The sequence below is a fragment of the Coregonus lavaretus genome, assembly GCF_964263955.1.
Source record: "Coregonus lavaretus genome assembly, chromosome: 15".
Taxonomy (NCBI): Eukaryota; Metazoa; Chordata; class Actinopteri; order Salmoniformes; family Salmonidae; genus Coregonus; species Coregonus lavaretus.
Window position 1 is genome coordinate 22,320,839 of NC_140002.1, and position 26,648 is coordinate 22,347,486.

A 26,648-nucleotide genomic window follows, 5' to 3' on the forward strand; every position below is an offset into this window, starting at 1 on the left:
GGTGAAAGCAATATGGTGGACGCTTACACGCAATCTACATACACTCGTGACCCGTCCAATTCTATTAGATCAATGCAAATGAGTTAGAGACTAGGAGAGATGAGTTACATAGCCACAGAAGGCTTCAGAGCAGCCACTTAAGTAGTCATGGTTTGAATAAAAAGAATACATCTTAAAAGTGCAACCTAAGAAAGACACTAAACAATTTTATGCTTTTATGTCCAATTTGCTTTTTTTATTTTTTTACAGTTACAGCTTTTCTTCTTAGAAATTGGGTGTCAATTAATTTTTAGCACCAATTCTGAGGCTGAATGTAAAGTTTAGCTTACTTCCACCATACCCATTTTAACTGTAGAGAAGATTCTTAGAATTGGGATATGGTTCCAAAGTAACCCCCTGACTGCTGTGCAGTGCCCCATTCTATCTATACAACTCTGGTAAACATTTTCACCACAAGATGTCAGTAGCAAGTCATTTGCAGCAGGCAATGAAGACTACTCTACATGATTTAGGCTAGATTTGAGTGTATTTACTGTTAACGAGCAACATTTCCTGTAAATTAATTTTGAACAAGCAGAACATCAGCATTATGGGTGGAAATGGTGTGAGGGAAACACTCCTGATGGATTTGAGTTCCTGGGGTTTATTCACTTAATGGCAATTAAATACACCAGCAATAGACACTGTAAAACAAGGCTATTCTTATAAGTTACATTTCCATAATAAATAGTGATGTGCCATTCAGTTTAAAAGTTGACAAATATACACATACTTGTTTACAAATCTCTTAGAGACTCAGCAGTCAGTCACAGTTGATTACAGTGTTAAAGTAGAGTACATATTATGTCTGTGTGACAGCAGAGAGTGATGTTGAAGTATTACAACCAGGGGCTTATTCAGGTGATTAAAATGTTCAATGGATTGCAGATAGAAAAGGCATGTAATAGAGCAAATACCATGCGGTAATCAGATCCAACTGTTAAGTGTCCCTAAAACATATACAAAAGTATCTGCATTGTTCTGAGCATTTCACCCTACTGAACATTCCCCAGGTATCATCCATCTTTCACAATTACTTCTATGATGTACAACATGCCACAATCCATATCAGCAGTTCACTGGCATTTTGTACATAACACAGTAACTTGCATCTTGGTCAAACTTTAGGTTTCACAGATTGTAACAAGTACCACTCTATCTGAAGAATAAATAAATGTTAGGATGCCGTTCCCAGATCTGTTGCAAAATTAAAAGTCTGTGGCAAAATGGGGAAAAAACAGCATAAATAGCGTATTAAGTTGAAGTCCTCTATTTATCCTTTGTTTCACTAGGCTGGCATCCTCTTGAATATTTTACGACCATTTGAAATGTGATTATAATGAAATTACAGGGCCACATACTGTATATTAGCAAGCTTATGGATAAGTTCTCACGTTTAGCTCAAGTAGTATCATTGCCTTGACTTCTTTTTACAGCCAGATAATTCTGTACCATCAAACTCGCAAATCAAATTAGAAAAATAGCAGCAGTGCACCAAGGAAGGCTTACAAACAATGAAACAGTGTTTGATCAAGTTAAACAGTGACAGTGTTAATTAAGGAGTGTTATGGGCTCTGCCTTTCCTAATGCCATAGGGAGTTATTGTTTATCCAACGTTAATATATTACAATGCAAACTTACCATTATACTGCCTCCCAATAATATTGTTATTATCCCCCACTAATACATATGTAACTGAAAGAAGAAATTCCCTTTTAATGCATTGTTCATTTAGGGACATACATGATAATTTCCCTATTGTAGTACACATTGTAGTTTGCTGCACCAGCAAACCAGCACCATGGATCAAACATTTAAAAAATCATGCCCTGCGATTCCATGGTATAACAAGAAGCATTCTTCTGCATTACTTTGCCTCATGGGCATACTAGATGAGTAGTAAGCGGAGGTTTTCCTGGTCAGGTCACATTATCAGGAAAAACTAGGTCCAAACTTGAATACATACAGTGAGGGCTCTTGGCCCTACTGACACATAATTGCGATCTAAAATGAATGAGAGAAGTTAAAAGTACCTTAATTCATAATTTCCTCTCAGTTAAGTCTGATGATTAAGCGTTCTATATTAGCATTCAAAATATTAGTTGAGACCACACATTGGGGCATACTCACATATAAGAACCTGCTTAAGACCTTTGGTTTTGGATGACATTCATCCTTTTTTCCCCCTGTTGCGCACAATTAGACTGCAGCCTAGTCCCATGGTGGTGACTCAAGAAGGCTAGGCGCAAAGCACATGCAAACAGAGTATAGAATTCTGAAGAGTTCATACTGCAAGGTGCAGGAGTCAGCATTTCCCAAATTCACTAGCAGCTATCTAAAAATAACATACCCCTTTCCTCAGCATGACAAGGTGGAGAAGTAATCTTACAGTTTCAAGGTGTGCCATCTGTGTCAGTGCAGCGGGGATGTAGAGGAGTGCAGACTAGGGCCTAATGCCAACTCAGCCATACATAGCGTGAGGCCATCTGATCTGAAGAGGGCTAGTCTAAAAGGAGTATGTGTATGCAGGAGCATTGTATAGACTTGGTTCCATTAAAGGTCACTTAACCCTTTTCCTCAAACTTAGTCCTTCCTTTTTATCTATTAATGCTTAATTTAACCATGCTGAGATATTAAGATCTGTGAAAGGGCAAAAAATGGGGCAAAATGGACAAAAGCCTACTTTGCTTACAGTGTGTGAGAATGTTTAAAAGGGTAGCAGTAGAGACACGAGGGGGCTGCCATTTCCTGAACCTCGCCATAGTAAAGAGCCAATGACGGGATCAGAGAGGCGGGATCGTTAGTTCAAGAAGCCCTCTGTTGCCTCCCATTCTGGAGAGATATTACCCAGCAAACACCTGGGGCGTCAGTGGCAGCGGCAGCCGGTCGTTTTCCACGTTGTCCGAGTCGATGGCAGAGAGGGCAGGCGGGCGGATCTCCAACGGGTACTTCTCCAGTATTTCCTGCACCTCTCGCTCCACACTCTCCTGCCAGGTGATCAGGTCACTCTGCAGGCTCCGCGCCCCCTCCAGAACCCTTTCCTGCCGGCTCCCCAGGCCTGACAGGAGATCCAGGTTCTGGTAGACCTGGGCCAGGGCGGGTCTGGAAGCGGCAGTGTCCATCTGGGGCCAGCTACTGCCCACCTCAGGCCTGCGAGGGGAGGCCTGGCCCGACATGTAGCGCTCAAAGTCCTCAGGGTCCAAGTTGAGGGACTGGGCGTCCAGTTTTTCGATGAAAGCAACTGCACAGCACTAAAACAGAGAGAGGACACAGGAGGTGAGCTATGAACCAACAGAGTGTGTGCTTGGTTCTCATCAACTTGGTGTGGGCATGAGGGAGTGGTATGAGGTGGCACAGAGACACGTACCAGGTTAGTGAAGTAGTATCCGTCCTCTCCGGTCATGAGCCTGCTGGGGTTGCAGAAGCGGGTGATGTACTGGATGTTGGACTGCAGGCGTGGAGGGTTGGCCTTCAGTACGATGTAGATTAGGGTGGGCAGGAAGTCGTCTGCCGAGGCTGGCTCGCTCTTGGTGATCTTGATGGCGCTAAAGATGTGCTTGCTGCAGCGCGTGATGCACGCTAGCTTGTCCCTTGGTACCCGCTTGGAGTCCATCTCAATGACGTCTGTGATGCAACACACAATTCACAATCCTGTCCACACTAACAAGATTTCAATTACTGTGTTTCCTAATTTTTTGTACAACCGAGAACAGACTTATAGCATACTCAGGCTGCAGAGTATGCTACACCTAGATGTACTAGTGCCCCAGTTTAAAACACTGGTGAAAAACTCTGTTCAGGAGATGTGTAAATGTTTCCTGTAGGTCAGATCATGTTGTTGTGCTGACTGTATTGTATGTTTTAAATTGTGTAATGTTGTATTGACTGCTGCTGCCTTCTTGGCCAGGTCTCCCTTGCAAAAGAGACTGTGTCTCAATGGGCTTTTCCTGGTTCAATAAAGGTAAAAAAACTAACAAAAAAGGCAACACACTGCAGAGTCCTCTGAACACTACCCATGATTTAAAGAGGATAAAGAGACAAGTTTTGGTTGAGTCCTAATGGGATCCTGTGTGACACCATCCATGACTCACCTGTTATGGCTTTGACCACGTTGTCTGACACCTCTGGGATCTCCTCATCCACTGGCACACAGAGCATCTGAATGTCCACCCAGTGTAATGCCCTATACAACCAATACAGTGGTGGGTGAGACAGTGACAAACACCCACAGTGACACAAACACAAAGGGTCATTACCACGCACATTGACAGATAAGGTAGGATAATTGCATGCATGTCTGCCCACAGTGACAAACACCCCAATTCATAAACAAATCAATAAAACGGCTCATCTTTCAGGCAGAAAATGGTAGTCCTTACCGTATCCTGTTCTGAGTGGCCAGGTCTTTCTTCTCATCATCTGTGGTCTCGGGGCAGAAGACGCTCTTATATAGGCGAGTCATAATGTACTTCTCCACCTCGTCCATCACTTGCTCAACACGCTCTGTAGAGCCTGGAAGGAAAACTTGTCTTCATTACATCTAGTGCATATATAAACATTATACAGTTGATATATTAGTTGTATGCCTATTAAAAACACAAAAACTACGTTTTAAATGAGAAGTAGGCATTGGTCTGAAGCCATAAAATAAAATAAAATAAAATTCACCTGAGCGCCACAATGCCTACTTCACCTATGCTCTACCAAGGTTTTCCAGCACACAGCTTTGACCTACAGTAGCTATGTTGGTCTATTGTACTTGCTTAGGATTCAAACCTTCTCAAACAGCCTAATTCATACTCTAAGAGGAGGTGCTCCCACAATAATGTGATTTGTACCACATACAAAATACAGTATTGCATGCTTTCCAACTCACACAAAGACATTGTCCCATTCCACTACATTTCAAACTTGTATACGTATAAGACCATCAGGTTTGATTGAGTGAGCTTTTTCTTCTTCTTTAAAAAAGAAATGGTGGTACCTGCCTGTTGTTCTTTGCCATTTAAATTGTAATTTATTTAAACCTTTATTTGAGCAATATACACTACCGGCCAAAAGTTTTAGAACATCTACTCATTCAAGGGTTTTTCTTTATTTTTACTATTTCCTACATTGTAGAATAATAGTGAAGACATCAAAACTATGAAATAACACATATGGAATCATGTAGTAACCAAAACAGGAAATATTTTATATTAGGAGATTCTTCAAATAGCCACCTTTTGCCTTGATGACAGCATTGCACACTCTTGGCATTCTCTCAACCAGCTTCACCTGGAATGCTTTTCCAACAGTCTTGAAGGAGTTCCCACATATGCTGAGCACTTGTTGGCTGCTTTTCCTTCACACTGCGGTCCAACTCATCCCAAACCATCTCAATTTGGTTGATGTCGGGGGATTGTGGAGGCCAGGTCATCTGATGCAGCACTCCATCACTCTCCTTCTTGGTCAAATAGCCCTTACACAGCCTGGAGGTGTGTTGGGTCATTGTCCTGTTGAAAAACACATGATAGTCCCACTAAGCCCAAACCAGATTGGATGGCGTATCACTGCAGAATACTGTGGTAGCCATGCTGGATAAGTGTGCCTTGAATTCTAAATAAATCACAGACAGTGTCACCAGCAAAGCACCCCCACACCATAACACCTCCTCCTCCATGCTTTACAGTGGGAAATATACATGCAGAGATCATTCGTTCACCCAAACCGCGTCTCACAAAGACACGGCACAAAAATCTCCAATTTGGACTCCAGACCAAAGGACACATTTCCACCCGTCTAATGTATATTGCTCGTGTTTCTTGGCCCAAGCAAGTCTCTTCTTCTTATTGGTGTCCTTTAGTAGTGGTTTCTTTGCGGCAATTCGACCATGAAGGCCTGATTCACACAGTATCCTCTGAACAGTTGATGTTGAGATGTGTCTGTTACTTGAACTCTGTGAAGCATTTATTTGGGCTGCAATTTCTGAGGCTGGTAACTCTAATGAACTTATCCTCTGCAGCAGAGGTAACTCTGGGTCTTCCATTCCTGTGGCGGTCCTCATGAGAGCCAGTTTCATCATAGCGCTTGATGGTTTTTGCGACTGCACTTGAAGAAACTTTCAAAGTTCTTGAAATGTTCCGGATTGACTGACCTTCATGTCTTAAAGTAATGATGGACTGTCGTTTCTCTTTGCTTATTTGAGCTGTTCTTGCCATAATATGGACTTGGTCTTTTACCAAATAGGGCTATCTTCTGTATACCCCCCCCTACCTTGTCACAACACAACTGATTGGCTCAAACGCATTAAGAATTAAAGAAATTCCACAAATTAACTTTTAAGAAGGCACACCTGTTAATTGAAATGCATTCCAGGTCACTACCTCATTAAGCTGGTTGAGAGAATGCCAAGAGTGTGCAAAGCTGTCATCAAGGCAAAGGGAGGCTATTTGAAAAATCTCAAATATATATATTTTGATTTGTTTAACACTTTTTTGGTTACTACATGATAAGTGTTATTTCATAGTTTTGATGTCATCACTATTATTCTACAATGTAGAAAATAGTACAAATAAAGAAAAACCCTTGAATGAGTAGGTGTTCTAAAACGTTTTGACCGGAAGTGTGTGTCATTGAGAAATATATATATTTCATAACAACATCCTTTTTTGGTCAGTAGGTGTGCAACATAACAGGTGGTGGTGTGTTGGACACAGTTACTCATATAGATAGAGAGGTCTATAGAATCTGTCCAGATTTCTGTAACCATTAGCTAATCTTTGTAATATTGACATAAGCTCAAAACCACTTGTTTTGCAAACATGGTCCTGTTTTATCAATTGCTGTGCTGATCAATGGTCAGTTCCTTAACTCTGTCAAATGAATATGTAGCTTAAGTTGTTTGTATTTGTATATATTTTTGCAGTAAAGATGGTGACGCTACAATAAAACACATTTAGGCCTACTATAGGCATATATACTATACGCCTAAATCTAAAAATACATATAGACTAAAGATATATACACTCGCATTATTTTAATAGAAGGACAATGTAAAGTCCATTTTTCCTCTGAAGAGTATGAATTAGGCTGTTTGAGAAGGTTTGAATCCTAAGCAACCTGCATACACATTGTTTGAAGTATAATAGACCAACATAGCTACTGTAGTAGGTCAAAGCTGTGTGCTGGAAAACCTTGGTAGAGCATGGGTGAAGTAGGCATTGTGGCGCTCGTGAATTTCATTTATTTTTCGGCTTCAGACCAATGCCTACTTCTCACTTAAAATGTAGTTTGTTTTTAATTTCCATGGTTTCTATGCCGGAAGGGGATTTCTGTTAAAAAGGTGCATTACACAACATTTCCACATGAAAAGCCAGATGTTTTTGAGCAACCAAAAGTTTGCTGCTTCAGTGTTTTTAGATATTTTTGTCAGATGTTACTATGGTATACTGAAGTCTAATTACAAGCATTCCATAAGTGTCAAAGCTTGGAGTTTGTCAGAATTTGTGGGTTTTTGTTTGTCCACCCGCCTCTTGAGGATTGACCACAAGTTCTCAATGGGATTAAGGTCTGGGGAGTTTCCTGGCCATGGACCCAAAATTACGATGTTTTGTTCCTCGAGCCAATTAGTTATCACTTTTGCCTTATGGCAAGGTGCTCCATCATGCTGGAAAAGGCATTGTTCGTCACCAAACTGTTCTTGGATGGTTGGGAGAAGTTGCTCTTGGAGTATGTGTTGGTACCATTCTTTATTCATGGCTGTGTTCTTAGGCAAAATTGTGAGTGAGCCCACTCCCTTGGCTGAGAAGCAACCCCACACATGAATGGTCTCAGGATGCTTTACACAGGACTGATGGTAGCGCTCACCTTGTCTTCTCCGGACAAGCTTTTTTCTGGATGCCCCACACAATCGGAAAGGGGATTCATCAGAGAAAATGACTTTACCCCAGTCCTCAACAGTCCAATCCCTGTACCTTTTGCAGAATATCAGTCTGTCCCTGATGATTTTCCTGGAGAGAAGTGGCTTCCTCGCTGCCCTTCTTGACACCAGGCCATCCTCCAAAAGTCTTTGCCTCACTGTGCGTGCAGATGCACTCACACCTGCCTGCTGCCATTCCTGAGCAAGCTCTGCACTGGTAGTGCCCCGATCCCGCAGCTGAATCAACTTTAGGAGACGGTCCTGGCGCTTGCTGGACTTTCTTGGGCGCCCTGAAGCCTTCTTCACAACAATTGAACCTCTCTCCTTGAAGTTCTTGATGATCCGATAAATGGTTGATTTAGGTGCAATCTTACTAGCAGCAATATCCTTGCCTGTGAAGCCCTTTTTGTGCAAAGCAATGATGACGGCACGTGTTTCCTTGCAGGTAACCATCGTTAACTGATGAAGAACAATGATTTCAAGCACCACCCTCCTTTTAAAGCTTCCAGTCTGTTATTCTAACTCAATCAGCATGACCGAGTGATCTCCAGCCTTGTCCTCGTCAACACTCTCACCTGTGTTAACGAGAGAATCACTGACATGATGTCAGCTGGTCCTTTTGTGGCAGGGCTGAAATGCAGTGGAAATGTTTTTTTGGGATTAAGTTCATTTTCATGGCAAATTAATTGCAATTCATCTGATCACTCTTCATAACATTCTGGAGTATATGCAACTTGCCATCATAAAAACTGAGGCAGCAGACTTTGTGAAAATTAATATTTGTGTCATTCTCAAAATGTTTGACCACGACTGTAGAAAGATGAGTGGGAGGCCCCGGTGCACAACTGAGCAAGAGGACAAATACATTAGAGTGTCTAGTTTGAGAAAGAGACGCCTCACAGGTCCTCAACTGGCAGCTTCATTAAATAGTACCCGCAAAACACCAGTCTCAACGTCAACAGTGAAGAGGCGACTCCGGGATGCTGATCTTCTAGGCAGAGTTGCAAAGAAAAAGTCCAGTGTCTGTGTTCTTTTGCCCATCTTAATCTTTTATTTTTATTGGCCAGTCTGAGATTTGGCTTTTTCTTTGCAACTCTGCCTAGGTCAGCATCCCGGAGTCGCCTCTTCACTGTTGACGTTGAGACTGGTGTTTTGCGGGTACTATTTAATGAAGCTGCCAGTTGAGGACCTGTGAGGCGTCTGTTTCTCAAACTACACACTCAAATGTATTTGTCCTCTTGCTCAGTTGTGCACCGGGGCCTCCCACTCCTCTTTGTATTCTGGTTAGAGCCAGTTTGCGCTGTTCTGTGAAGGGAGTAGTATACAGCGTTGTACGAGATCTTCAATTTCTTGGCAACTTCTCGCATGGAATAGCCTTCATTGCTCAGAACAAGAATAGACTGACGAGTTTCAGAATAAAGTTATTTGTTTCTGGACATTTTGAGCCTGTAAATCGAACCCACCATTGCTGATGCTCCAGATACTCAACTAGTCTCAAGAAGGCCAGTTTTATTGCTTCTTTAATCAGCACAACAGTTTTCAGCTGTGTTAACATAATTGCAAAAGGGTTTTCTAATGATCAATTAGCCTTTTAAAATGATAAACTTGGATTAGCAAACACAACGTGCCATTGGAACACAGGACTGATGGTTGCTGATAAATGGGCCTCTGTACGTCTATGTAGATATTCAATAAATTAAAAAAATCAGCTGTTTCCAGCTACAATAGCCATTTACAACATTAATGTCTACACTGTATTTAATGGACCAAAAAATTGCTTTTCTTTCAAAAACAAGGACATTTCTAAGTGACCCCAAACTTTTGAACGATAGTGTATTTAAAAAAAAAGTTATACAAGTATAAACTACCAAAGTTACCATAGATTGCCATATATTTTCTGTTAATTACCACATTTACATAAGATCCCGGTAACATTTGTAAATTACCAGTAGCTTTGCAACCCTAATTGTGACAGTCTTATATTTTACAATGTGACTCATAATTCCCATTGAAAGCAAAGTAAAAGAAAACAGCTTTAAGTCATTATCTTTTGAAGGTCGTATAGCTCAGCCATAGAGACTAAACAAAGATATCCCCATGTACACTAGAGCCGCATCTTTCTTGTGCCTTTTACAGCTTGTCTCTAGCCTAAAGCGGAGTTATAAATCGTTCTATATCAATTTATTTACTCCTCCCGCCCCTAGAATAGCCCTTTGTGGCGGCGTTATTGACAAATAGTGTACCCAACACATGGGCTAGACAAGCATCCAGATCGGAGCTGTCAAGTACAAGACTCTCAAATGGCATTAATGATAGTTTGGCACTGTTGATCAGTGCACATTTGGATTAAAATGTCAAGAAGACAGGAGAGGGAGCGTACTGGAATTTATTCTGGATGTTTGAAATAGCAATGCTTCTCTGGTGAGGTTTCTGATTGTAGCGAGTATGCATTTGCCCACTGCAGTGCACAACAGAGGTGTTGTTTACATGTGCATTGGGGGTTTAACATAGCTAGCTAGCAATATGTTTTCTCAGCTACAGTTTGAGTTGTGTATTGACTGGTCTCTTGGTTGATCTTGGTCAAGGAAATGTAGCTAGCTGCAGTGTTTGCCCTGTCTGACACTAAAATGTGGCTAGCTCTTACCGTAGCTTGGACTATGGAGTGTTGGAAAGCCTATTGTGTGCATTGTAAGGTAGCAATGTGACAATTTGCCCAAAGTTTAGTGTTGGTTTTTAACTGATTTAGCGAGCTATCTAGCTTTTGTGGAAGAATGTAGGACTGGCATTTGGATGTGAGCTAGCTAAAGTTAGCTAGCTTCTATGTGAAGGAGGTCAGCTGTCGTTGTAGGGAACAATTGAGCCAGACGTATTCACCCCCACAATAAAATAGCACACAGAGTGAGGAACAGATGAGATATGGCAGACATATCAGACACCGACATGTCACATATTTAACATGATTACACGTAATCCGTTCCGTAATTTGATTACAAAAAAATGAACTAATCAGTTACGTTACCAGCAAAAATATTGTAATCAGATTAGATACTTTTGAAAAACTATATGATTACTTATTGGATAACTTTTAAATATAAAAAATACATCTTTGTTTTCTCAATGACATTCAATTCAGCATTGAAAAAAGGCGCAAGTTTAAGTTTTTCCGCCTGAGCGAGTCTGACCACAAGTCAATGACCACTACAATGACACACCAAATGCATTTGATGGATCATTTTAGTCTTCTTCTAATGCCTCTTAAGGGGAAAGTAATTAAAAAGTAACAGAAAGTAATCAGATTACGTTACGTTACGTTACTGATTACAATTTGACAGGTAACTACTAACTGTAACGGATTACATTTAGAAAGTAACCTACCCAATCCATCACAGGGTATCTATTTGGTATCATAAGTCTAAAAGTCCTGAAATCTACCAAACACATGTTTCCCATATCAGAGGATCCAGAGATAAGACTTTAGCCTTTGATATGACTGAAAGGACTTACATTTACATTTTAGTAATTTAGCAGACACTCTTATCCAGAGCGACTTACTTAGAGTCAAATAGGCTTATTTACATTTTAGACCTCACTTGTATATTTACAGTAGATATTAATATATATTTATTTTTGCAAATGAAACCAAAGGCATTGTGTAAAATCTCAGACACACCGGTAGAATTGCCAAATGTTTGCCTGCCGACAGTACTTGTGGTCCTCTGTAGCTCAACTGGTAGAGCACGGCGCTTGTAACGCCAAGGTAGTGGGTTCGATCCCCGGGACCACCCACACACAAAAATGTATGCACGCATGACTGTAAGTCGCTTTGGATAAAAGCGTCTGCTAAATGGCATATTATATTATTATATTACTTAGCACCTCTGAACAGATAGGTGGTGGGCCGTAGCAAGCTATCCGCTTTAGTTTTCGAGATGATCGATCTTTGTCGAGGGAGGAGCTATTAAAAAAATAAATACATCTTGTGTATATTTATTTATTCTGAACACATTTCTGTTTGTTGGCAATGTCAGTTCTTGCACTTTTATGTTTGCTAGCTGGACAAGCAAATGCCGGCGAGTACTAAACTGTAAACTAATCAAAAACTTGTGTACTCTCTGTTGATCACGTCTGCCAATCACGTTATCCGTGTCTAAGGTAGCAGACACAGCTGGTGACATCTTGAGAGAGATCTCCATCCGACAAACTGCTCAGGTAAAGGCTTTATTTTTTATCAAACTATTTAGTTATAGAAACATGATACCATCAATGCAAGCTGTAAAATGACTCCTGACATAGAACACAGCAACCTTAGTAATTTAGCTAGCTTTCTTAGCTAGCTAGTTACAACAAGTAGATATGTTGCTAGTAGCTAGCAGGAGCAGATGGCGTTATCACTAGCTAGCATGTCATTCCAGGACAAGGAGCGTTTTGGCTTTCAGTTGATTCCAAGTAATACTTTAAGACTACAAAAATATATAGGACAAGTAGTGTAAATCTAGTACAGTCATCAAGGCAAGACCCATTAATGTCATACTGACAAATAAGAAATGCTACATTATCCCTGTCAATAGTTGGAGTAGGATGATTGCAGAGCACCCTGCCTCAGACTGTCAGGATGTTCATTTTCTAGCTCACAAACTACATTCCTTTGCGGTGATGATTTCTTTGATTCATTATTTTCTCTCACTTTTGTCTCACATGATCTATTCAGCTCTCCTGTGTCCTGCTCCCAGAGATCAACCAAGTGCTGTTTAGCAAGCATGGGCTGATTCACTCACCTGTGAGGAGAACCATCCTACTGCAGTCACTATTTAGACATTGAGACCACATATGCATTTGCCTGTTGCCTTTTCTGGATTTTGTCTTACACAGTCTAGTGCATTTTAGAGTTGAAGAACACCCATTACAGATACACGTTCTTGTTTGAGCATCTTTATTCATTATTGTCGCTCACTTATCTCTCCCATGGTCTATTCACCAAGTCCTGCAGTTTGAATTAGCCCTGCCGTCACTATTTAGACATTGAGACCACATATAGTGAGGGGGAAAAGTATTTGATCCCCTGTTGATTTTGTACGTTTGCCCACTGACAAAGACATTATCAAAATATAATTGTAATGGTAGGTTTATTTGAACAGTGAGAGACAGAATAACAACAAAAAAATCCAGAAAAACGCATGTCAAAAATGTTATAAATTGATTTGCATTTTAATGAGGGAAATAAGTATTTGACCCCTCTGCAAAACATGACTTAGTACTTGGTGGCAAAACCCTTGTTGGCAATCACAGAGGTCAGACGTTTCTTGTAGTTGGCCACCAGGTTTGCACACATCTCAGGAGGGATTTTGTCCCACTCCTCTTTGCAGATCTTCTCCAAGTCATTAAGGTTTCGAGGCTGACGTTTGGCAACTCGAACCTTCAGCTCCCTCCACAGATTTTCTATGGGATTAAGGTCTGGAGACTGGCTAGGCCACTCCAGGACCTTAATGTGCTTCTTCTTGAGCCATTCCTTTGTTGCCTTGGCCGTGTGTTTTGGGTCATTGTCATGCTGGAATACCCATCCACGACCCATTTTCAATGCCCTGGCTGAGGGAAGGAGGTTCTCACCCAAGATTTGACGGTACATGGCCCCGTCCATCGTCCCTTTGATGCGGTCAAGTTGTCCTGTCCTCTTAGCAGAAAAACACCCCCAAAGCATAATGTTTCCACCTCCATGTTTGACGGTGGGGATGGTGTTCTTGGGGTCATAGGCAGCATTCCTCCTCCTCCAAACACGGCGAGTTGAGTTGATGCCAAAGAGCTCGATTTTGGTCTCATCTGACCACAACACTTTCACCCAGTTCTCCTCTGAATCATTCAGATGTTCATTGGCAAACTTCAGACGGGCCTGTATTTGTCCTTTCTTGAGCAGGGGGACCTTGCAGGCGCTGCAGGATTTCAGTCCTTCACGGCGTAGTGTGTTACCAATTGTTTTCTTGGTGACTATGATCCCAGCTGCCTTGAGATCATTGACAAGATCCTCCCGTGTAGTTCTGGGCTGATTCCTCACCGTTCTCATGATCATTGCAACTCCACGAGGTGAGATCTTGCATGGAGCCCCATGCCGAGGGAGATTGACAGTTATTTTGTGTTTCTTCCATTTGCGAATAATCGCACCAACTGTTGTCACCTTCTCACCAAGCTGCTTGGCAATGGTCTTGTAGCCCATTCCAGCCTTGTGTCGGTCTACAATCTTGTCCCTGACATCCTTGGAGAGCTCTTTGGCCTTGGCCATGGTGGAGAGTTTGGAATCTGATTGATCGATTGCTTCTGTGGACAGGTGTCTTTTATACAGGTAACAAGCTGAGATTAGGAGCACTCCCTTTAAGAGTGAGGGAAAAAAGTATTTGATCTCCTGCTGATTTTGTACGTTTGCCCACTGACAAAGAAATGATCAGTCTAAAATGATGGACTGATCATTTCTTTGTCAGTGGGCAAACGTACAAAATCAGCAGGGGATCAAATACTTTTTTCCCTCACTGTATGCATTTGCCGGTTGTCTTTTTATATAATTCTACAGGCTCTTTATCATTCTCCATATCTTCCAATGCATCCAACATTATGCATGCCCCCCATGGTATTGGGCAGCTGCTATTTGAAAACTCATCTGGTTTAGAAATCAAACTCTGGTTATCTTATTGCAGAGCACATTGTACAACTGTTTTTAGAGAAGATTGTATTGCAATGAATGCTATATGTGTAAGCTATGCCATATGTATTGGCTAATATGCATCTGCAGCTGTCGTTTTTAAACCTCTATTCTAGCATACAAGACACACATCTTCCTATCTACATGATTTTATTTGGGTTTCTATGCAAAGTATATGATTGAATGTTTCATTAAGCCTGCAGCTAGTTACTTTAAATTAGACATATAATCATGCCAAAATATGATTCAACAATTGAACTCACTGAGAGATAGCTAATGAAACACAAATTGACATTCACAGTAGCTGGCTAGGCTAGTCTAATATTGTCTAGCTTTCAATAAATTGCATAAATGGTCAAAGGAGTTACCTCTTCAGTGCACTCGAAAAAATATTATTATTATTTCAGTCTGGTAGCTAGCTATATCTGTTCCTCTTCATCAGACAACAGCTCGCGTTTTCTGATTGGTTCCAAGTTTAGTCGTTCGACAAATTTGCCTGAGGGGCCGAGTTTTTAAATATACTTTTTATGAGAAGATGTGCAAGAATTGAAGGTGCCAACAAATGTTATAGTCATCATAAGAATGTTTTACGGTCATATCCAAAAAAAAATCTGCTCCTCCCTCGACAGGGATCGATCAACTAAACATTTTAAAGCTTCGGCCCACCACTTAAGAGTGTTGGCAGTCAATCTCTTTTGTGTTCACACAGCAAAAATCTTGGAAGTTGTCAGCCACTCAGCCTTGTTAAAATACTCCAAACCAGAAGGTGGCAGTAGTGTTGCTTGCCAATGCATTACCGTGCGTATTGCTTATGGTCTACATTCCAAGCTATCTGCGCTAATGTTGCTATTTTGTAGAAAGCCCTTGTTGATACTAGCCAGATGACTACAGCTAGATAACTACCTAGCAAGATGACGTAGGAACAATTTAATTCACTTTCCATAATCCCATACTGCCAGTGCCAGCCCATAGCCAAATGTTTAGCTAGCTAACGTTAGAATATTCGCTAGCTAGCACAACATAGCTAGCTAAGGACACTGCACTAACACAGGCAGCTGTTTCATGGAAATTGTTTTATAATGTCACTACTAGTGGTTAGCTAGCTTGGAGGAAGTATTTAGTGTTGTGTGCATTGCGTCTGTTCACTTAGCTAGCTACCATCCCATACATTGCATATGAAGTTTGACTTGCTCATCCATGAATGTACGGAGAAAATGCCCTATTTTTTTTTGTTGGCTACCCCACGTGGGGGTTCGTGCTCTCTGATTGGCTCAAAGTGAAGTTGTTCGCTACTGACGAACATTGCAATTCTACAAATAGAATCGTTAGGTTCGTCATTACCGGGTCGGCATGTAGCAGCTACCACTTTTGTTCTAGCAAGAGAAGGAATGGCCTCCCACTGTGATAAGTACCTATCGGCAGTGAGATTCTCGGTGTGTTTCATGCTTAAGCCTTCGAAAAGACCAACAGAACACTATTGTGCAGTAGAATACACTATTCTCCATTAATTGAAACCACACATTGGGACACAGTTTGGTAACATTTTGTGAATGCATTGTATTTATATTTTTGTGGTGCATTTTGTTACGTACAGTGTGATATCTTGTATTCCTTTATGGCAGATTGAGTCATGTTTGAACCCACCTTTAAAATGGGTCATGAGGCGGTCGGACATGTTCTGGTAGAAGTCTTGGACACACTCAGACAGCTCATCAGCACCTAAGTCCTGAGAGGTCAGAGGTCATCCCAGGTATTTGTCAATATATGTCAATGTCTGGACGATATAAGAGGAACTACATACCATAACATACCAAAATTGCATGTTCCAGATCAAATGTGATAGCTTGAAATAACAACTTTTAAATCTTAACATAACAGCTCAGTGTGTCTGTTTATATAATTGCATTCCTTTTCTACAACAGATATACCATAGACAAAACACAAAAGGGCTGACACGGTTCTGTGAAGCCATGTACAACAGAACTACTGATCTAACCAATAAATCAATAAAAGCACTATATTTTTCCAAACAAGAGAGAGCATTGGAGTGTTTTGCCATATAAAAACAGCAATATTCCATTACAAAACATACACATAAAAGCTATTCTTTCAGTTTAGATTTTCAAGGCTGACCTTTGTTGAAAAAACAGAAAAACCTACACACTGCTGCATATGCTCCCATTTAGTTTATTGCAAAGTTTCAGCTGGACGAAGACCTTCTGGTGAAAATGTTACAACAAAAATGTTACACACAAGCATAAATTGTGCAGGTATTTCTATTCTTTTCAGATTATATATTTTTTACCCTGTGCTTGGAAAATCGTTGAATGAGCATTCACAGACTTGTTTTCAACTGACCTTTTTGTTGGCCATGATCTCGATGAAGGCTCTGCTCTGCTTGTGGATCTCGCGGCCTGGCTTCTGCAGGATCTTCAGGAAGTCCACAAAGTCTCTGGATACGCGGTCAGTCTCGATGCTGGACTGGCGGCTGATGGAGGGGCTGGGGGTCTTGCCCTCCTGGTTCTCTGAGGGGAGGACACCATGACTTGTGTTTTTTGAAATGTTTCCCCATGCCTTACATTTTTTTTTTTTTTACATTTTAGTCCAGAGCGACTTACAGTTAGTGAGTGCATACATTATTTATTTTTATTTTTCATACTGGCCCCCCGTGGGAAACGAACCCACAACCCTGGCGTTGCAAACGCCATGCTCTACCAACTGAGCTACATCCCTGCCGGCCATTCCCTCCCCTACCCTGGACGACGCTGGGCCAATTGTGCGCCGCCCCATGGGTCTCCCGGTCGCGGCCGGCTATGACAGAGCCTGGATTCGAACCAGGATCTCTAGTGGCACAGCTAGCACTGCGATGCAGTGCCTAGACCTTCCTCTTCATGGTTGCTCTCGCTAACTGCAGGGCTCGAGACGGCGACCATTTAGTCACATTTTGCGACCCTTTTACTTGCCTGTACGAGTTAACTTTTTAATTGGTCTCACTAGTGCGAGCTGCACTGTACCTGGTCACTTCAATCAAAACGTCCTATTTTTTGGATGGATAAAACCATGAATTTGTAAAGTGCATTATCCTCATGATTCCTTTAATAAGTGTCTGACCTGCCGCAGTGCCTGCCTGTTTCGCTGGGGCCGGCTGCTGTAATGAGCGAGCCGCTCACAATCTCTCCCCCCCTCGTGTACCCCCTCGTGAACCCCTCGTGATTGCATAACATTTCCAAATGCAATTGCATTAAAAAAACGACTTTGGAAGCAACTAGTTGTCCATATTAAAGAGAGGAGGGACTCAGCTTTCTGTAAGTATACATTTTATTTCTCAATACTCATTATTGAGCTCAAAAGCACACTGTTTTACAATCTAGATATCGGAAATGGCTTTGAAATACGGAGCGTGCGAAATTGCGACTGCACTGGGCCTCATTGCATTTTTTAGGCCATTACATTCAACTGTTAGATTAATATACTGAACAAAAATATAAATGCAACAATTTCATTGCTTTTACTCAGTTACAGTTAATATGAGGAAATCAGTAAATTGAAATAAATTCATTAGGACCTCATCTATGGACTTCACATGACTGGGAATACAGATATGCATCGGTTGGTCACAGATACAGTACCCCCCCCCCCCCAAAAAAAGGGGCCTCAGGATCTCGTCATGGTATTTTTTGTGCATGCAAATTGCCATCGATAAAATGCAATTGTGTTCGTTGTTCGTAGCTTATGCCTGCCCATACCATAACCCCAGCGACACCATTGGGCACTCTGTTCACAACGTTGACATCAGCAAACCACTCACTCACACGACGCAATATACATGGTCTGCGGTTGTGAGGCCGGTTGGACGTACTGCCGAATTCTCTAAAATGACATTGGAGGTGGCTTATGGTAGAGAAATGAACATTCAATTATCTGGCAACAGCTCTGGTAGACATTCCTGCAATCAGCATGCCAATTGCACGCTCCCTCAAAACTTTAGACATCTGTGGTATTGTGTTGTGTGACAAAACTGCACATTTTAGTGGCCTTTTAGTGTCCCCAGCACAAGGTGCACCTGTGTAATGATTATGCTGTTTAATCAGCTTATTGATATGCCACACCTGTCAGGTGGATGGATTATCTTGGCAAAGGAGAAATGTTCACCAACAGGGATGTAAACAAATTAGTGCACAAAATTAGTGAGAAAAGCCTTTTGTGCATATGGAACATTTCTGGAATATTTTATTTCAGCTCATGAAACATGGGACCAACACTTTATATGTTGCATTTATATTTTTGTTCAGTGTACATGGCTACCAACAATGACGAGACAGCGTACAGGGAGGTGGTGAGGGCCCTGGCGGAGTGGTGCCAGGAAAATAACCTCTCCCTCAACGTCAACAAAACGAAGGAGCTGATCGTGGACTTCAGGAAACAGCAGAGGGAGCACGCCCCTATCCACATCGATGGGACCGCAGTAGAGAAGGTGGAAAGCTTCAAGTTCCTCGGCGTACACATCACTGACGATCTGAAATGGTCCATCCACACAGACAGTGTGGTGAAGAAGGCGCAACCTCAACCTCAAGACTCTGAAGAAATTCAGCTTGGCCCCTAAGACCCTCAGAAACTTTTACAGATGCACAATTGAGAGCATCCTGTCGGGCTGTATCACCGCCTGGTACGGCAACTGCACCGTGCACAACCGCAGGGCTCTCCAGAGGGTGGTACGGTCTGCGCATCACCGGGGGCACACTGCCTGCCCTCCAGGACACCTACAGCACCCGATGTCATAGGAAAGCCAAAAAGATCATCAAGGACATCAACCACCCAAGCCACGGCCTGTTCACCCTGCTATCATCCAGAAGGCAAGGTCAGTACTGGTGCATCAAAGCTGGGACAGAGAGACTGAAAAACAGCTTCTATCTCAAGGCCATCAGACTGTTAAATAGCCATCACTAGCCGGCTACCACCCGGCTACTCAACCATGCACCTTAGAGGCTTCTGCCCTATATACATAGACATGGAATCACTGGCCACTTGAATAATGTTTACATACTGCTTTACTCATCTCATATGTATATACTGTATTCTATTCTACTGTATTTTAGTCAATGCCCCTCCGACATTGCTCGTCCTAATATTTATATATTTCTTTATTCCATTATTTTACTTTTAGATTTGTGTATTGTTGTGAATTGTTAGATACTACTGCACTGTTGGAGCTAGGAACACAAGCATTTCGCTACACCCGCAATAACAATAACATCTTCTAAATATGTGACCAATAAAATTTGATTTGATTTACTAGCTGTAGGTGTTATATTTAGAGTTAGAAATCTAGCAACTGTTTTGAGTTTCCACTTCCTCAGGTGGTGAATTAGCACCAATTGAATTAGGCCTATATATAATATTAGTAAACAGAAAGATGAAAAAAATCTCTATTGAACAAAGAATTCTGAAAACTCTGGAGCCCTCTTTTGACAGTAAAATAACAAAAATATCCTAATTGTCAACCCAACATTCATGACAATCACTGGATTAGGTTGCATAATATCACAATATTTGGAATCATGCATTCCTGCTTGGACAAGTTAGTATTTAATAAAACGTTTTTATCTATCTCAGTAGTCTATTACACTTCTTAATAAAGCATTGTGATTGACTTTAGAATTACTTCATAAGACTCAAATGTATTCTATTGAGTAACGCTGCAAAATTGTTTTATGGGGGGTGCCACCAAATCATGGGCTGGTGCCACCAACTGAAAAAGTTAGTGGCACCAGTGCCACCCGGGATTTTTTTTTGTCTAGAGCCATGAACTGACTGAGCCTCAGGTAAAGAAGGTAAACAGGTCAGAAGGGTTTAAAACCAAAACACTGACAGGTCTAACCTGTGCATCTTTACATAAGAGCTGAGGCAATGTCAGGAAAACAGACCCAAATATGCAATCAATAGTATTGCATCACAAGTACAAATAACCAGATTCTTTACACCCGCTTTTGCTGGTGATTGCAAGAACACATTGTTGGGAGTTTCAGTGGACTATAAAGGGACACTTTTCTCTATTCTGTAGAAGTGTTTCTACAACTACAGAGAGAACGACAGACACCCACCTCTGAGTCTGGCCACCAGTGCTGCCAGTATAATGACCATACGCAAGAGGAGGACACAGTGAGATAATTAACATTATGAGCAACATGAAAAAGGGACTGTTGTTAAACACACACACAGATGCACAATTCACATCAAACAAACTAAAAACCAACCAGAGCAGGGCAGTCAATTTGATGGACAGGTCTCTCAGCCAATCAGACTGAGCGGGTGCCACTATTGGTACATCTTAATGCCACCATGTTGGAAGGTAACATTAAGTCAACTACACTGGTAAAGCCCTTATGAGTTCCTAGTTGGTTTTAAAACTACAGGGATTAAAATGGGGGTGATATCCACTGCAAATCTCCTCTCCAATGGTAGAAGTGATTACTGTACCTTCTGTGGGGGAGCCCATTTCCCAAGGGGGAGTAAACATTCCTCTCCAGTCTCTGAGGCCTGTCACCTTCTCCTCTCCCTCACTGGGGGCTGAGAATGAGATGGCAGGGCCAATTGGGGCCGCAGGGCATGGGAAACGGGGGGGTGAAGGGTGCCAGAATGGCATACAAGAGAGAATGGGTAGATTTGAGAGAGGTGGGCGAAGGTGGAATGGGTGTGGGTAGGGAGAATAATGGATGACAAATGAATGAATTCATCGAGCAACAAACAATGGCAGATAAGTGCAGAACGAGTGGTTCAGAGAGGGATAGAAGGAGGGGGGGTTGTTTGGTTTGGGAAACAATTGCATTATCATGAGGGGGTATCAAAGAGAAAAAAGGAGTTGGAAAGGACATGGAAAACAGTCGATAGCACGACATAACACTAGAAATTGGTGAGCAGCAGCTGTGACTCCAAAGCAAAAGTGAAATGAGTGATGAGACAAAGTTACAATATGGACGAGTGAGGCATCAATGACAGTCAACCATGATCCCCACAATGAGATTAGGCAAAAAGAGAGGGGGCACCTTGAAGTTTGTAAATTGTTCTCAATAACCTTGGGGCCATTGTATAGGAGCTTACCTAACAGTTAGGGCTCATAGAGGGAGTCACTAAATACACCAAGGTATAATAGGCTGTAATGGGCTTGGAGGGAAAAGAATACCTTGTAGATCAATCACCCTCTGAGCTGGTCATGCCCTGCTTTAGAGCCTCCGGGGATCACTGCCAAGGAAGTGAGCTGATGAGACAAGTATTAGGCTGATACGCCGGGGTGGAAAGTGTGTGTGTCAAAAACTGCACTGGAGAAATGCCATTGAGATAACTCAGGATTTAACGTGTAAGAGGGAAAGCAGAGCGGTCTTTATGAGTTTTCAGAGTCAGTCAGTCAGTACCTTTCTTGGGGGCTGTCCGTGACGAGGGACTGAAGAACTTCTTCACGGTGGTCACCTTGCGCGTCTTCTCGTTGGTCTTCTTCTCCTCGAACTTAGAGAAGGGGGCAAGTGATGCCTGGGGTTGAGCCTGGGCCCCCTGGATACTGGCATAGGCAGCCTCCTCCTCCTTCTGCAGCCTGAGGGAGACCCGGGGGAACAACTGGCGATTAGACTGTTTTACTTGAGGCTATTATTCAACAAACCGCTGGTGTCCTGTTTTAATTAGCATGTGTCAAGGGAGGGTAAGGGTTGGACGAAAGCTAGTAAAATTAACATTTCTTTAATGCTCCCAAACTCTTTCGATTATCATATATAAATCCTCTACTACCGTCTCAAGCTAGAATAGGATGTGGATAAGACAAACCAGCTTGATTCTGCTGGCCAGTGACCTGGGGCTGAATGTTGACATTCCCCAACAATGAGGCATCCCACATGAAACTCTGTGGTGTAAAAAAGTATCTACCCTGCCACTGAGGAAGGGCATACGTTTCGGCCTTAGATTTGAACCGTCTTGGCGAAAAGGAATGCACCACAGCACTGACGACACATTGCAATTGATTATAACCTTTCACAGGTGGGCCTACTTACTTCTCAGCCAGGGCCCAGTCCTCCTGGATCTGCTTCTGTCGGGCCCGCTGGTACTCTTCCCGCCAACACTTGGAGCATAGGCCCTGCCAGGCCACGTTGCCATAGTAACCACAGCCCTTGTTGCAGAGCAGCTCCGACTGGTCCACGTGGATCCCGCGGCGCTCCGTCCGCTGGTTCATCTCGCTGCCTGGCTGGAAGAACCTCAGCAGAGCTGGCTGGCTACTGGCAAGGAAAGATGACATCATGTTTGGGTTGTTTGAGACCAACTGGGACATTGAGGTAAATACTTGTCATCCAGTCACATTTATTTATTTTCCAAGCCATAGCACACAATATTTTACATACAGCAGGTTTTTAAAGGACCAAAGGGTTTGGTCGGCTTCGTGTTCGTTTTTGCCATGGTGTCATTGCACCTTAAAAAGCACTGAGAAATGAATCACAATGATTGCACCCAAATTGCCCATTATAATTCATAGGATTCATATAATAAATGTAGTACCTAACATCTGATTTGGAGCAAACTTTTTTCCAACAATGAGTTAGCCATGAGGAATCCAAAGAAATTGTCAAAAGCCACCCACGGATCCCCCCACACCAACGAGTATATAGTATCACTTCTCTATGTCTGACGAGTAGTATGGAGGTGCAACTCTGAGTATTGTTTCTTCATCCTATGTAATGTATTCCCGGGGAATTTTGTGATATTTTTTTTCTTCCTTCCTGTTCAGAGAAATGTATCTCCCAGTGTCTGTTGGAAAGCCAACTGAACCAGGTTTTGCCTGTGCTTAGCTTTATTCCATTTATTTATATCAACAACAACAAAACTCCCTAGTCCTTGAAGATGACAAGCATACCCATAACATGATGCAGCCACCACTATTCTTGAAAATATGAAGAGTGGTACTCAGTGATGTGTAGTGTTAGATTTGCCCCAAACATAAAGCTTTGTATTCAGGACAAAAAGTGCATTTCTTTGCCACATTTTTTGCAGTTTTACTTTAGTGCCTTATTGCAAACAGGATGCATGTTTTGGAATATTTTTTATTCTGTACATGCTTTTTCTTTTCACTTTGTAATTTAGGTTAGTATTGTGGAGTACCTACAATGTTGTTGATCCATCCTCAGTTATCTCCCATCACAGCCATTAAACTCTGTAACTGTTTTAAAGTCACCATTGCCCTCATGGCGAAATCCCTGAGAGGTTTCCTTCCTCTCTAGAAACTGAGTTAGGAAGGACGCCTGTATCTTTGAAGTGACTGGGTGTATTGATACACCATCCAATATATATATGTTTTATCTACCAATAGGTGACCTTCTTTACGGGGCACTGGAAAACCTCCCAAAGATGATGGCCATGCATCGTTTTTTGCAAAAAATACCTTGCTTTTTCAAGCTAATTTACTTGTGTGGGTGCTCGCAAAATAGCTTCTGTTGTCATCTTGATGAAAAATATTTTCTGGCAAATGTGTTGCACTAATGTATTTTATGTGAAGAAAAACTATAGTTGCACACCCCTTATCACTCTATTGAAGTAAAATACCACTGTTGACTTTCAATATAAAACTCAGATGAAATGGTTTAAAACAGATTTTTATTTTATTTTATGGTCTGCATTTTGAAAACGCAGATTTCTGAAAGCTAATGCGACCCGAGGCTAGTGGAGAGATATAGAACAATATAGTAAATAAAATTTTTACATTTACTGGAAAAACTGTGCAGATGCAAAGTTTGGTAACAGAATTACGGTCAAATGTCCCTCAATTTTATTCTGTTACCAAACTTTGTATCTGCACAGTTCTTCCTGTAAATGTGTTTTTGTTCAATTTTCTGAGGAAATTGTTAAAAGTAGCCATTGTGCATAGTTTGTTAAACGTTGAAATCAATGTTTGTTTGGTATACATTTTAAAGTGAAAAACCTGAGTTTCAACGTAATTATGTTACCATGAAATTGCCTAGCAATAGAGTGAATGGTAGGTAACAGGACCCATTTCTACACAGCAGGAAGCAGACAGCCATTAGAGCATCAATATTTCAGCGTGATGCTGCTGACACTGCTGTGAGTTTAGCGCCAGAAGACAGTGTGGGCCCTTTGAACATTCTACTGTATCTTAGTCCATGCCGCTCTGACATTGCTCGTCCATATATGTATATATATATTCTTACTTCATTCCTTACTTAGATTTGTGTGTATTGGGTATATGTTGCGAAATTGTTAGATATTACTTGTTAGATATTACTGCACTGTCGGAGATAGAACCCGCAATAACATCTGCTAAACACGTGTATGTGACCAATCAAATTTGAACCAGGATAGAGGCTAAAGAGAGTGCAGCTTGAAGCTAACAGTTCACATTACCGTTTTCAACTCCATAGACTGGACAACACATGACTCACTGTGTGGTCAACTTCACACACACATTATAGTGGAAGGAGACAGCGAGGTGCTTCCCAAGCTCAATGCATTTGACAAGGTTTTCTAAAAGTGTGCTAAGCTGTGCTGAGCAGACCCTACATCTCTGTAGGCTGTTGCTGTAGCAGATTGTTTTGACAACAGAGGTTAGGGTTAGCCATCAGCCTAGCTCTACCACTGCAAATAAATATGGTTTAGGTGGAGAAAACAGCACATAGGCCTAGCATACATTTGAGATGGTTTGCTTGCTATTATTATCACTAAAAAGCTTGCCTGGCAGCGACTAAAACTACCATATGGTGTGAATGGGATACAACAGCTCCCTGCGCTGCCATCAATGTGTAGCTACTTCACCAACCAATTAGACTATAATAGCCAGGCCCTTTAAAAGCTGTAAGCCATGTGCAGTTTCTGTGATGATGCTTATGTTCATAACCATGTCACTGTAGTTGTGGCTCCTGAATATTGATTTTGTGAATGATCTCCAGTCACTAGAAATTTCCCCCAGAAGAAATTGAGGTAGGACAGCGTGTCCTTCAAAACAGAGAAACCATTCACCTGCAGCTTGAAGTTGTACATAGTACTATGAATGAGTGACAGTATGGGTTAAAACCTGGTTTAGCCCACTCTCAAGCTGGCGATGGATCCCCACCTGTAGTTTATATGACTGATTGCTTACATCAACAATAACATGGCAGAAGCATGTTTGGTTGGTTAGCTAGCTATCATGTATAAAGCAAAAACACACAAAGATAAGCCGAAGACAGGGGAGCGTGTTCAGCAGGTTACAAGCATAAATGGGGTTTCAGCACAAAGCGTTAGATTTTGTCAAACAACGTGCCAACACAACAACTCAATGGCAACAATTGATAGTTAGCTGACTAGGCAACTAACCAGTGTGACGTAATTAGCATGCTAGCTAACAGTAGGGTCACAGATATAACAACGAGACAGATATTCCACCGGATGTATAAATGTGAAGCATCCGCTTGGCGTTTCCACTCACTACCAAATATAGTAGTGAGAGGAAGCCCACTGTCCGGCAGTGGGAGAAGACGCAACGAGATGGATTTTGGCCGACATTCTGCAAATTTTCTCATCGATGAAACATTTGATCTCAATACAGCTTTCTGTTCCAAAAACTAGAATCTGTTATGAACACTTCACAGGGGGCGTTCCCAAACGGAAATATACAGATGTCTACTAGAACGCGCCAATAGGATCTCGCTAGCTCATGCTTGGCTCTGCGCACCTCCTTGCTTGCTCTGCCCACTATGACTAATTTGTTCCCACTGGAAGCGACAGGCTGTGGTCTATCTTGGCTTAGTTATAAACATCTTTGATAAGGTATATTTATGTGTAGCTAGCTATTAAATAGCTAGCAAGCTAAAGTTAGCTAAATTGTACTTACATTTTGGCTGTTATAAACATGCCGTAGCTAACTGTTCTACAACTAACTTTACAAAGCATAATCCTTACCTTTTTTCAGAGCGAGTCCTAGGACGAGCTAGCTTCTTTAGTAGCCCTGACTGTGGCTGGGAACTGTCTGGAGAGGTGGAGCATACTCTCGAGTCTCTG

The 26,648-nt window shown here is 41.8% G+C and overlaps 1 protein-coding gene across 5 annotated transcripts; it reads right to left on the minus strand.

Moving 5' to 3' along the window:
* Positions 1 to 623: 623 nt before the first annotated feature.
* Positions 624 to 26,612, minus strand: LOC311142710 (rab5 GDP/GTP exchange factor-like). Of its 5 annotated transcripts, XM_084178370.1 has the most exons (11): positions 26,550 to 26,604; positions 22,661 to 22,882; positions 22,034 to 22,209; positions 21,102 to 21,191; positions 20,726 to 20,746; positions 16,983 to 17,149; positions 16,269 to 16,350; positions 4,419 to 4,551; positions 4,131 to 4,222; positions 3,407 to 3,663; positions 624 to 3,290 (listed from the first exon to the last, which is right to left on the minus strand). In XM_084178370.1, the coding sequence occupies exons 2-11, from the start codon at positions 22,837 to 22,839 to the stop codon at positions 2,883 to 2,885; spliced, it is 1,605 nt and encodes a 534-aa protein (XP_084034496.1). In that variant the 5' UTR covers positions 22,840 to 22,882; positions 26,550 to 26,604; the 3' UTR covers positions 624 to 2,882. The 5 variants fall into 5 exon arrangements, with proteins under 5 accessions (XP_084034496.1, XP_084034492.1, XP_084034493.1 ...); XM_084178366.1 differs by lacking the exons at positions 20,726 to 20,746; positions 21,102 to 21,191 and having other exon boundaries at positions 26,550 to 26,612; XM_084178367.1 differs by lacking the exons at positions 20,726 to 20,746; positions 21,102 to 21,191 and having other exon boundaries at positions 22,661 to 22,879.
* Positions 26,613 to 26,648: the final 36 nt, after the last annotated feature.

Bases quoted from the DNA above. Each gene is read 5' to 3' on its own strand.
- LOC311142710 (XM_084178370.1), bottom strand. From the start codon at position 22,839: ATGAACCAGCGGACGGAGCGCCGCGGGATCCACGTGGACCAGTCGGAG. The intron at 3,664-4,130 runs GTGAGTCATGGA...GTTGCATCACAG, and splicing joins CGTGGTCAAAGCCATAACAG to ACGTCATTGAGATGGACTCC. The intron at 3,291-3,406 runs GTACGTGTCTCT...TCTCTGTTTTAG, and splicing joins GATACTACTTCACTAACCTG to TGCTGTGCAGTTGCTTTCAT.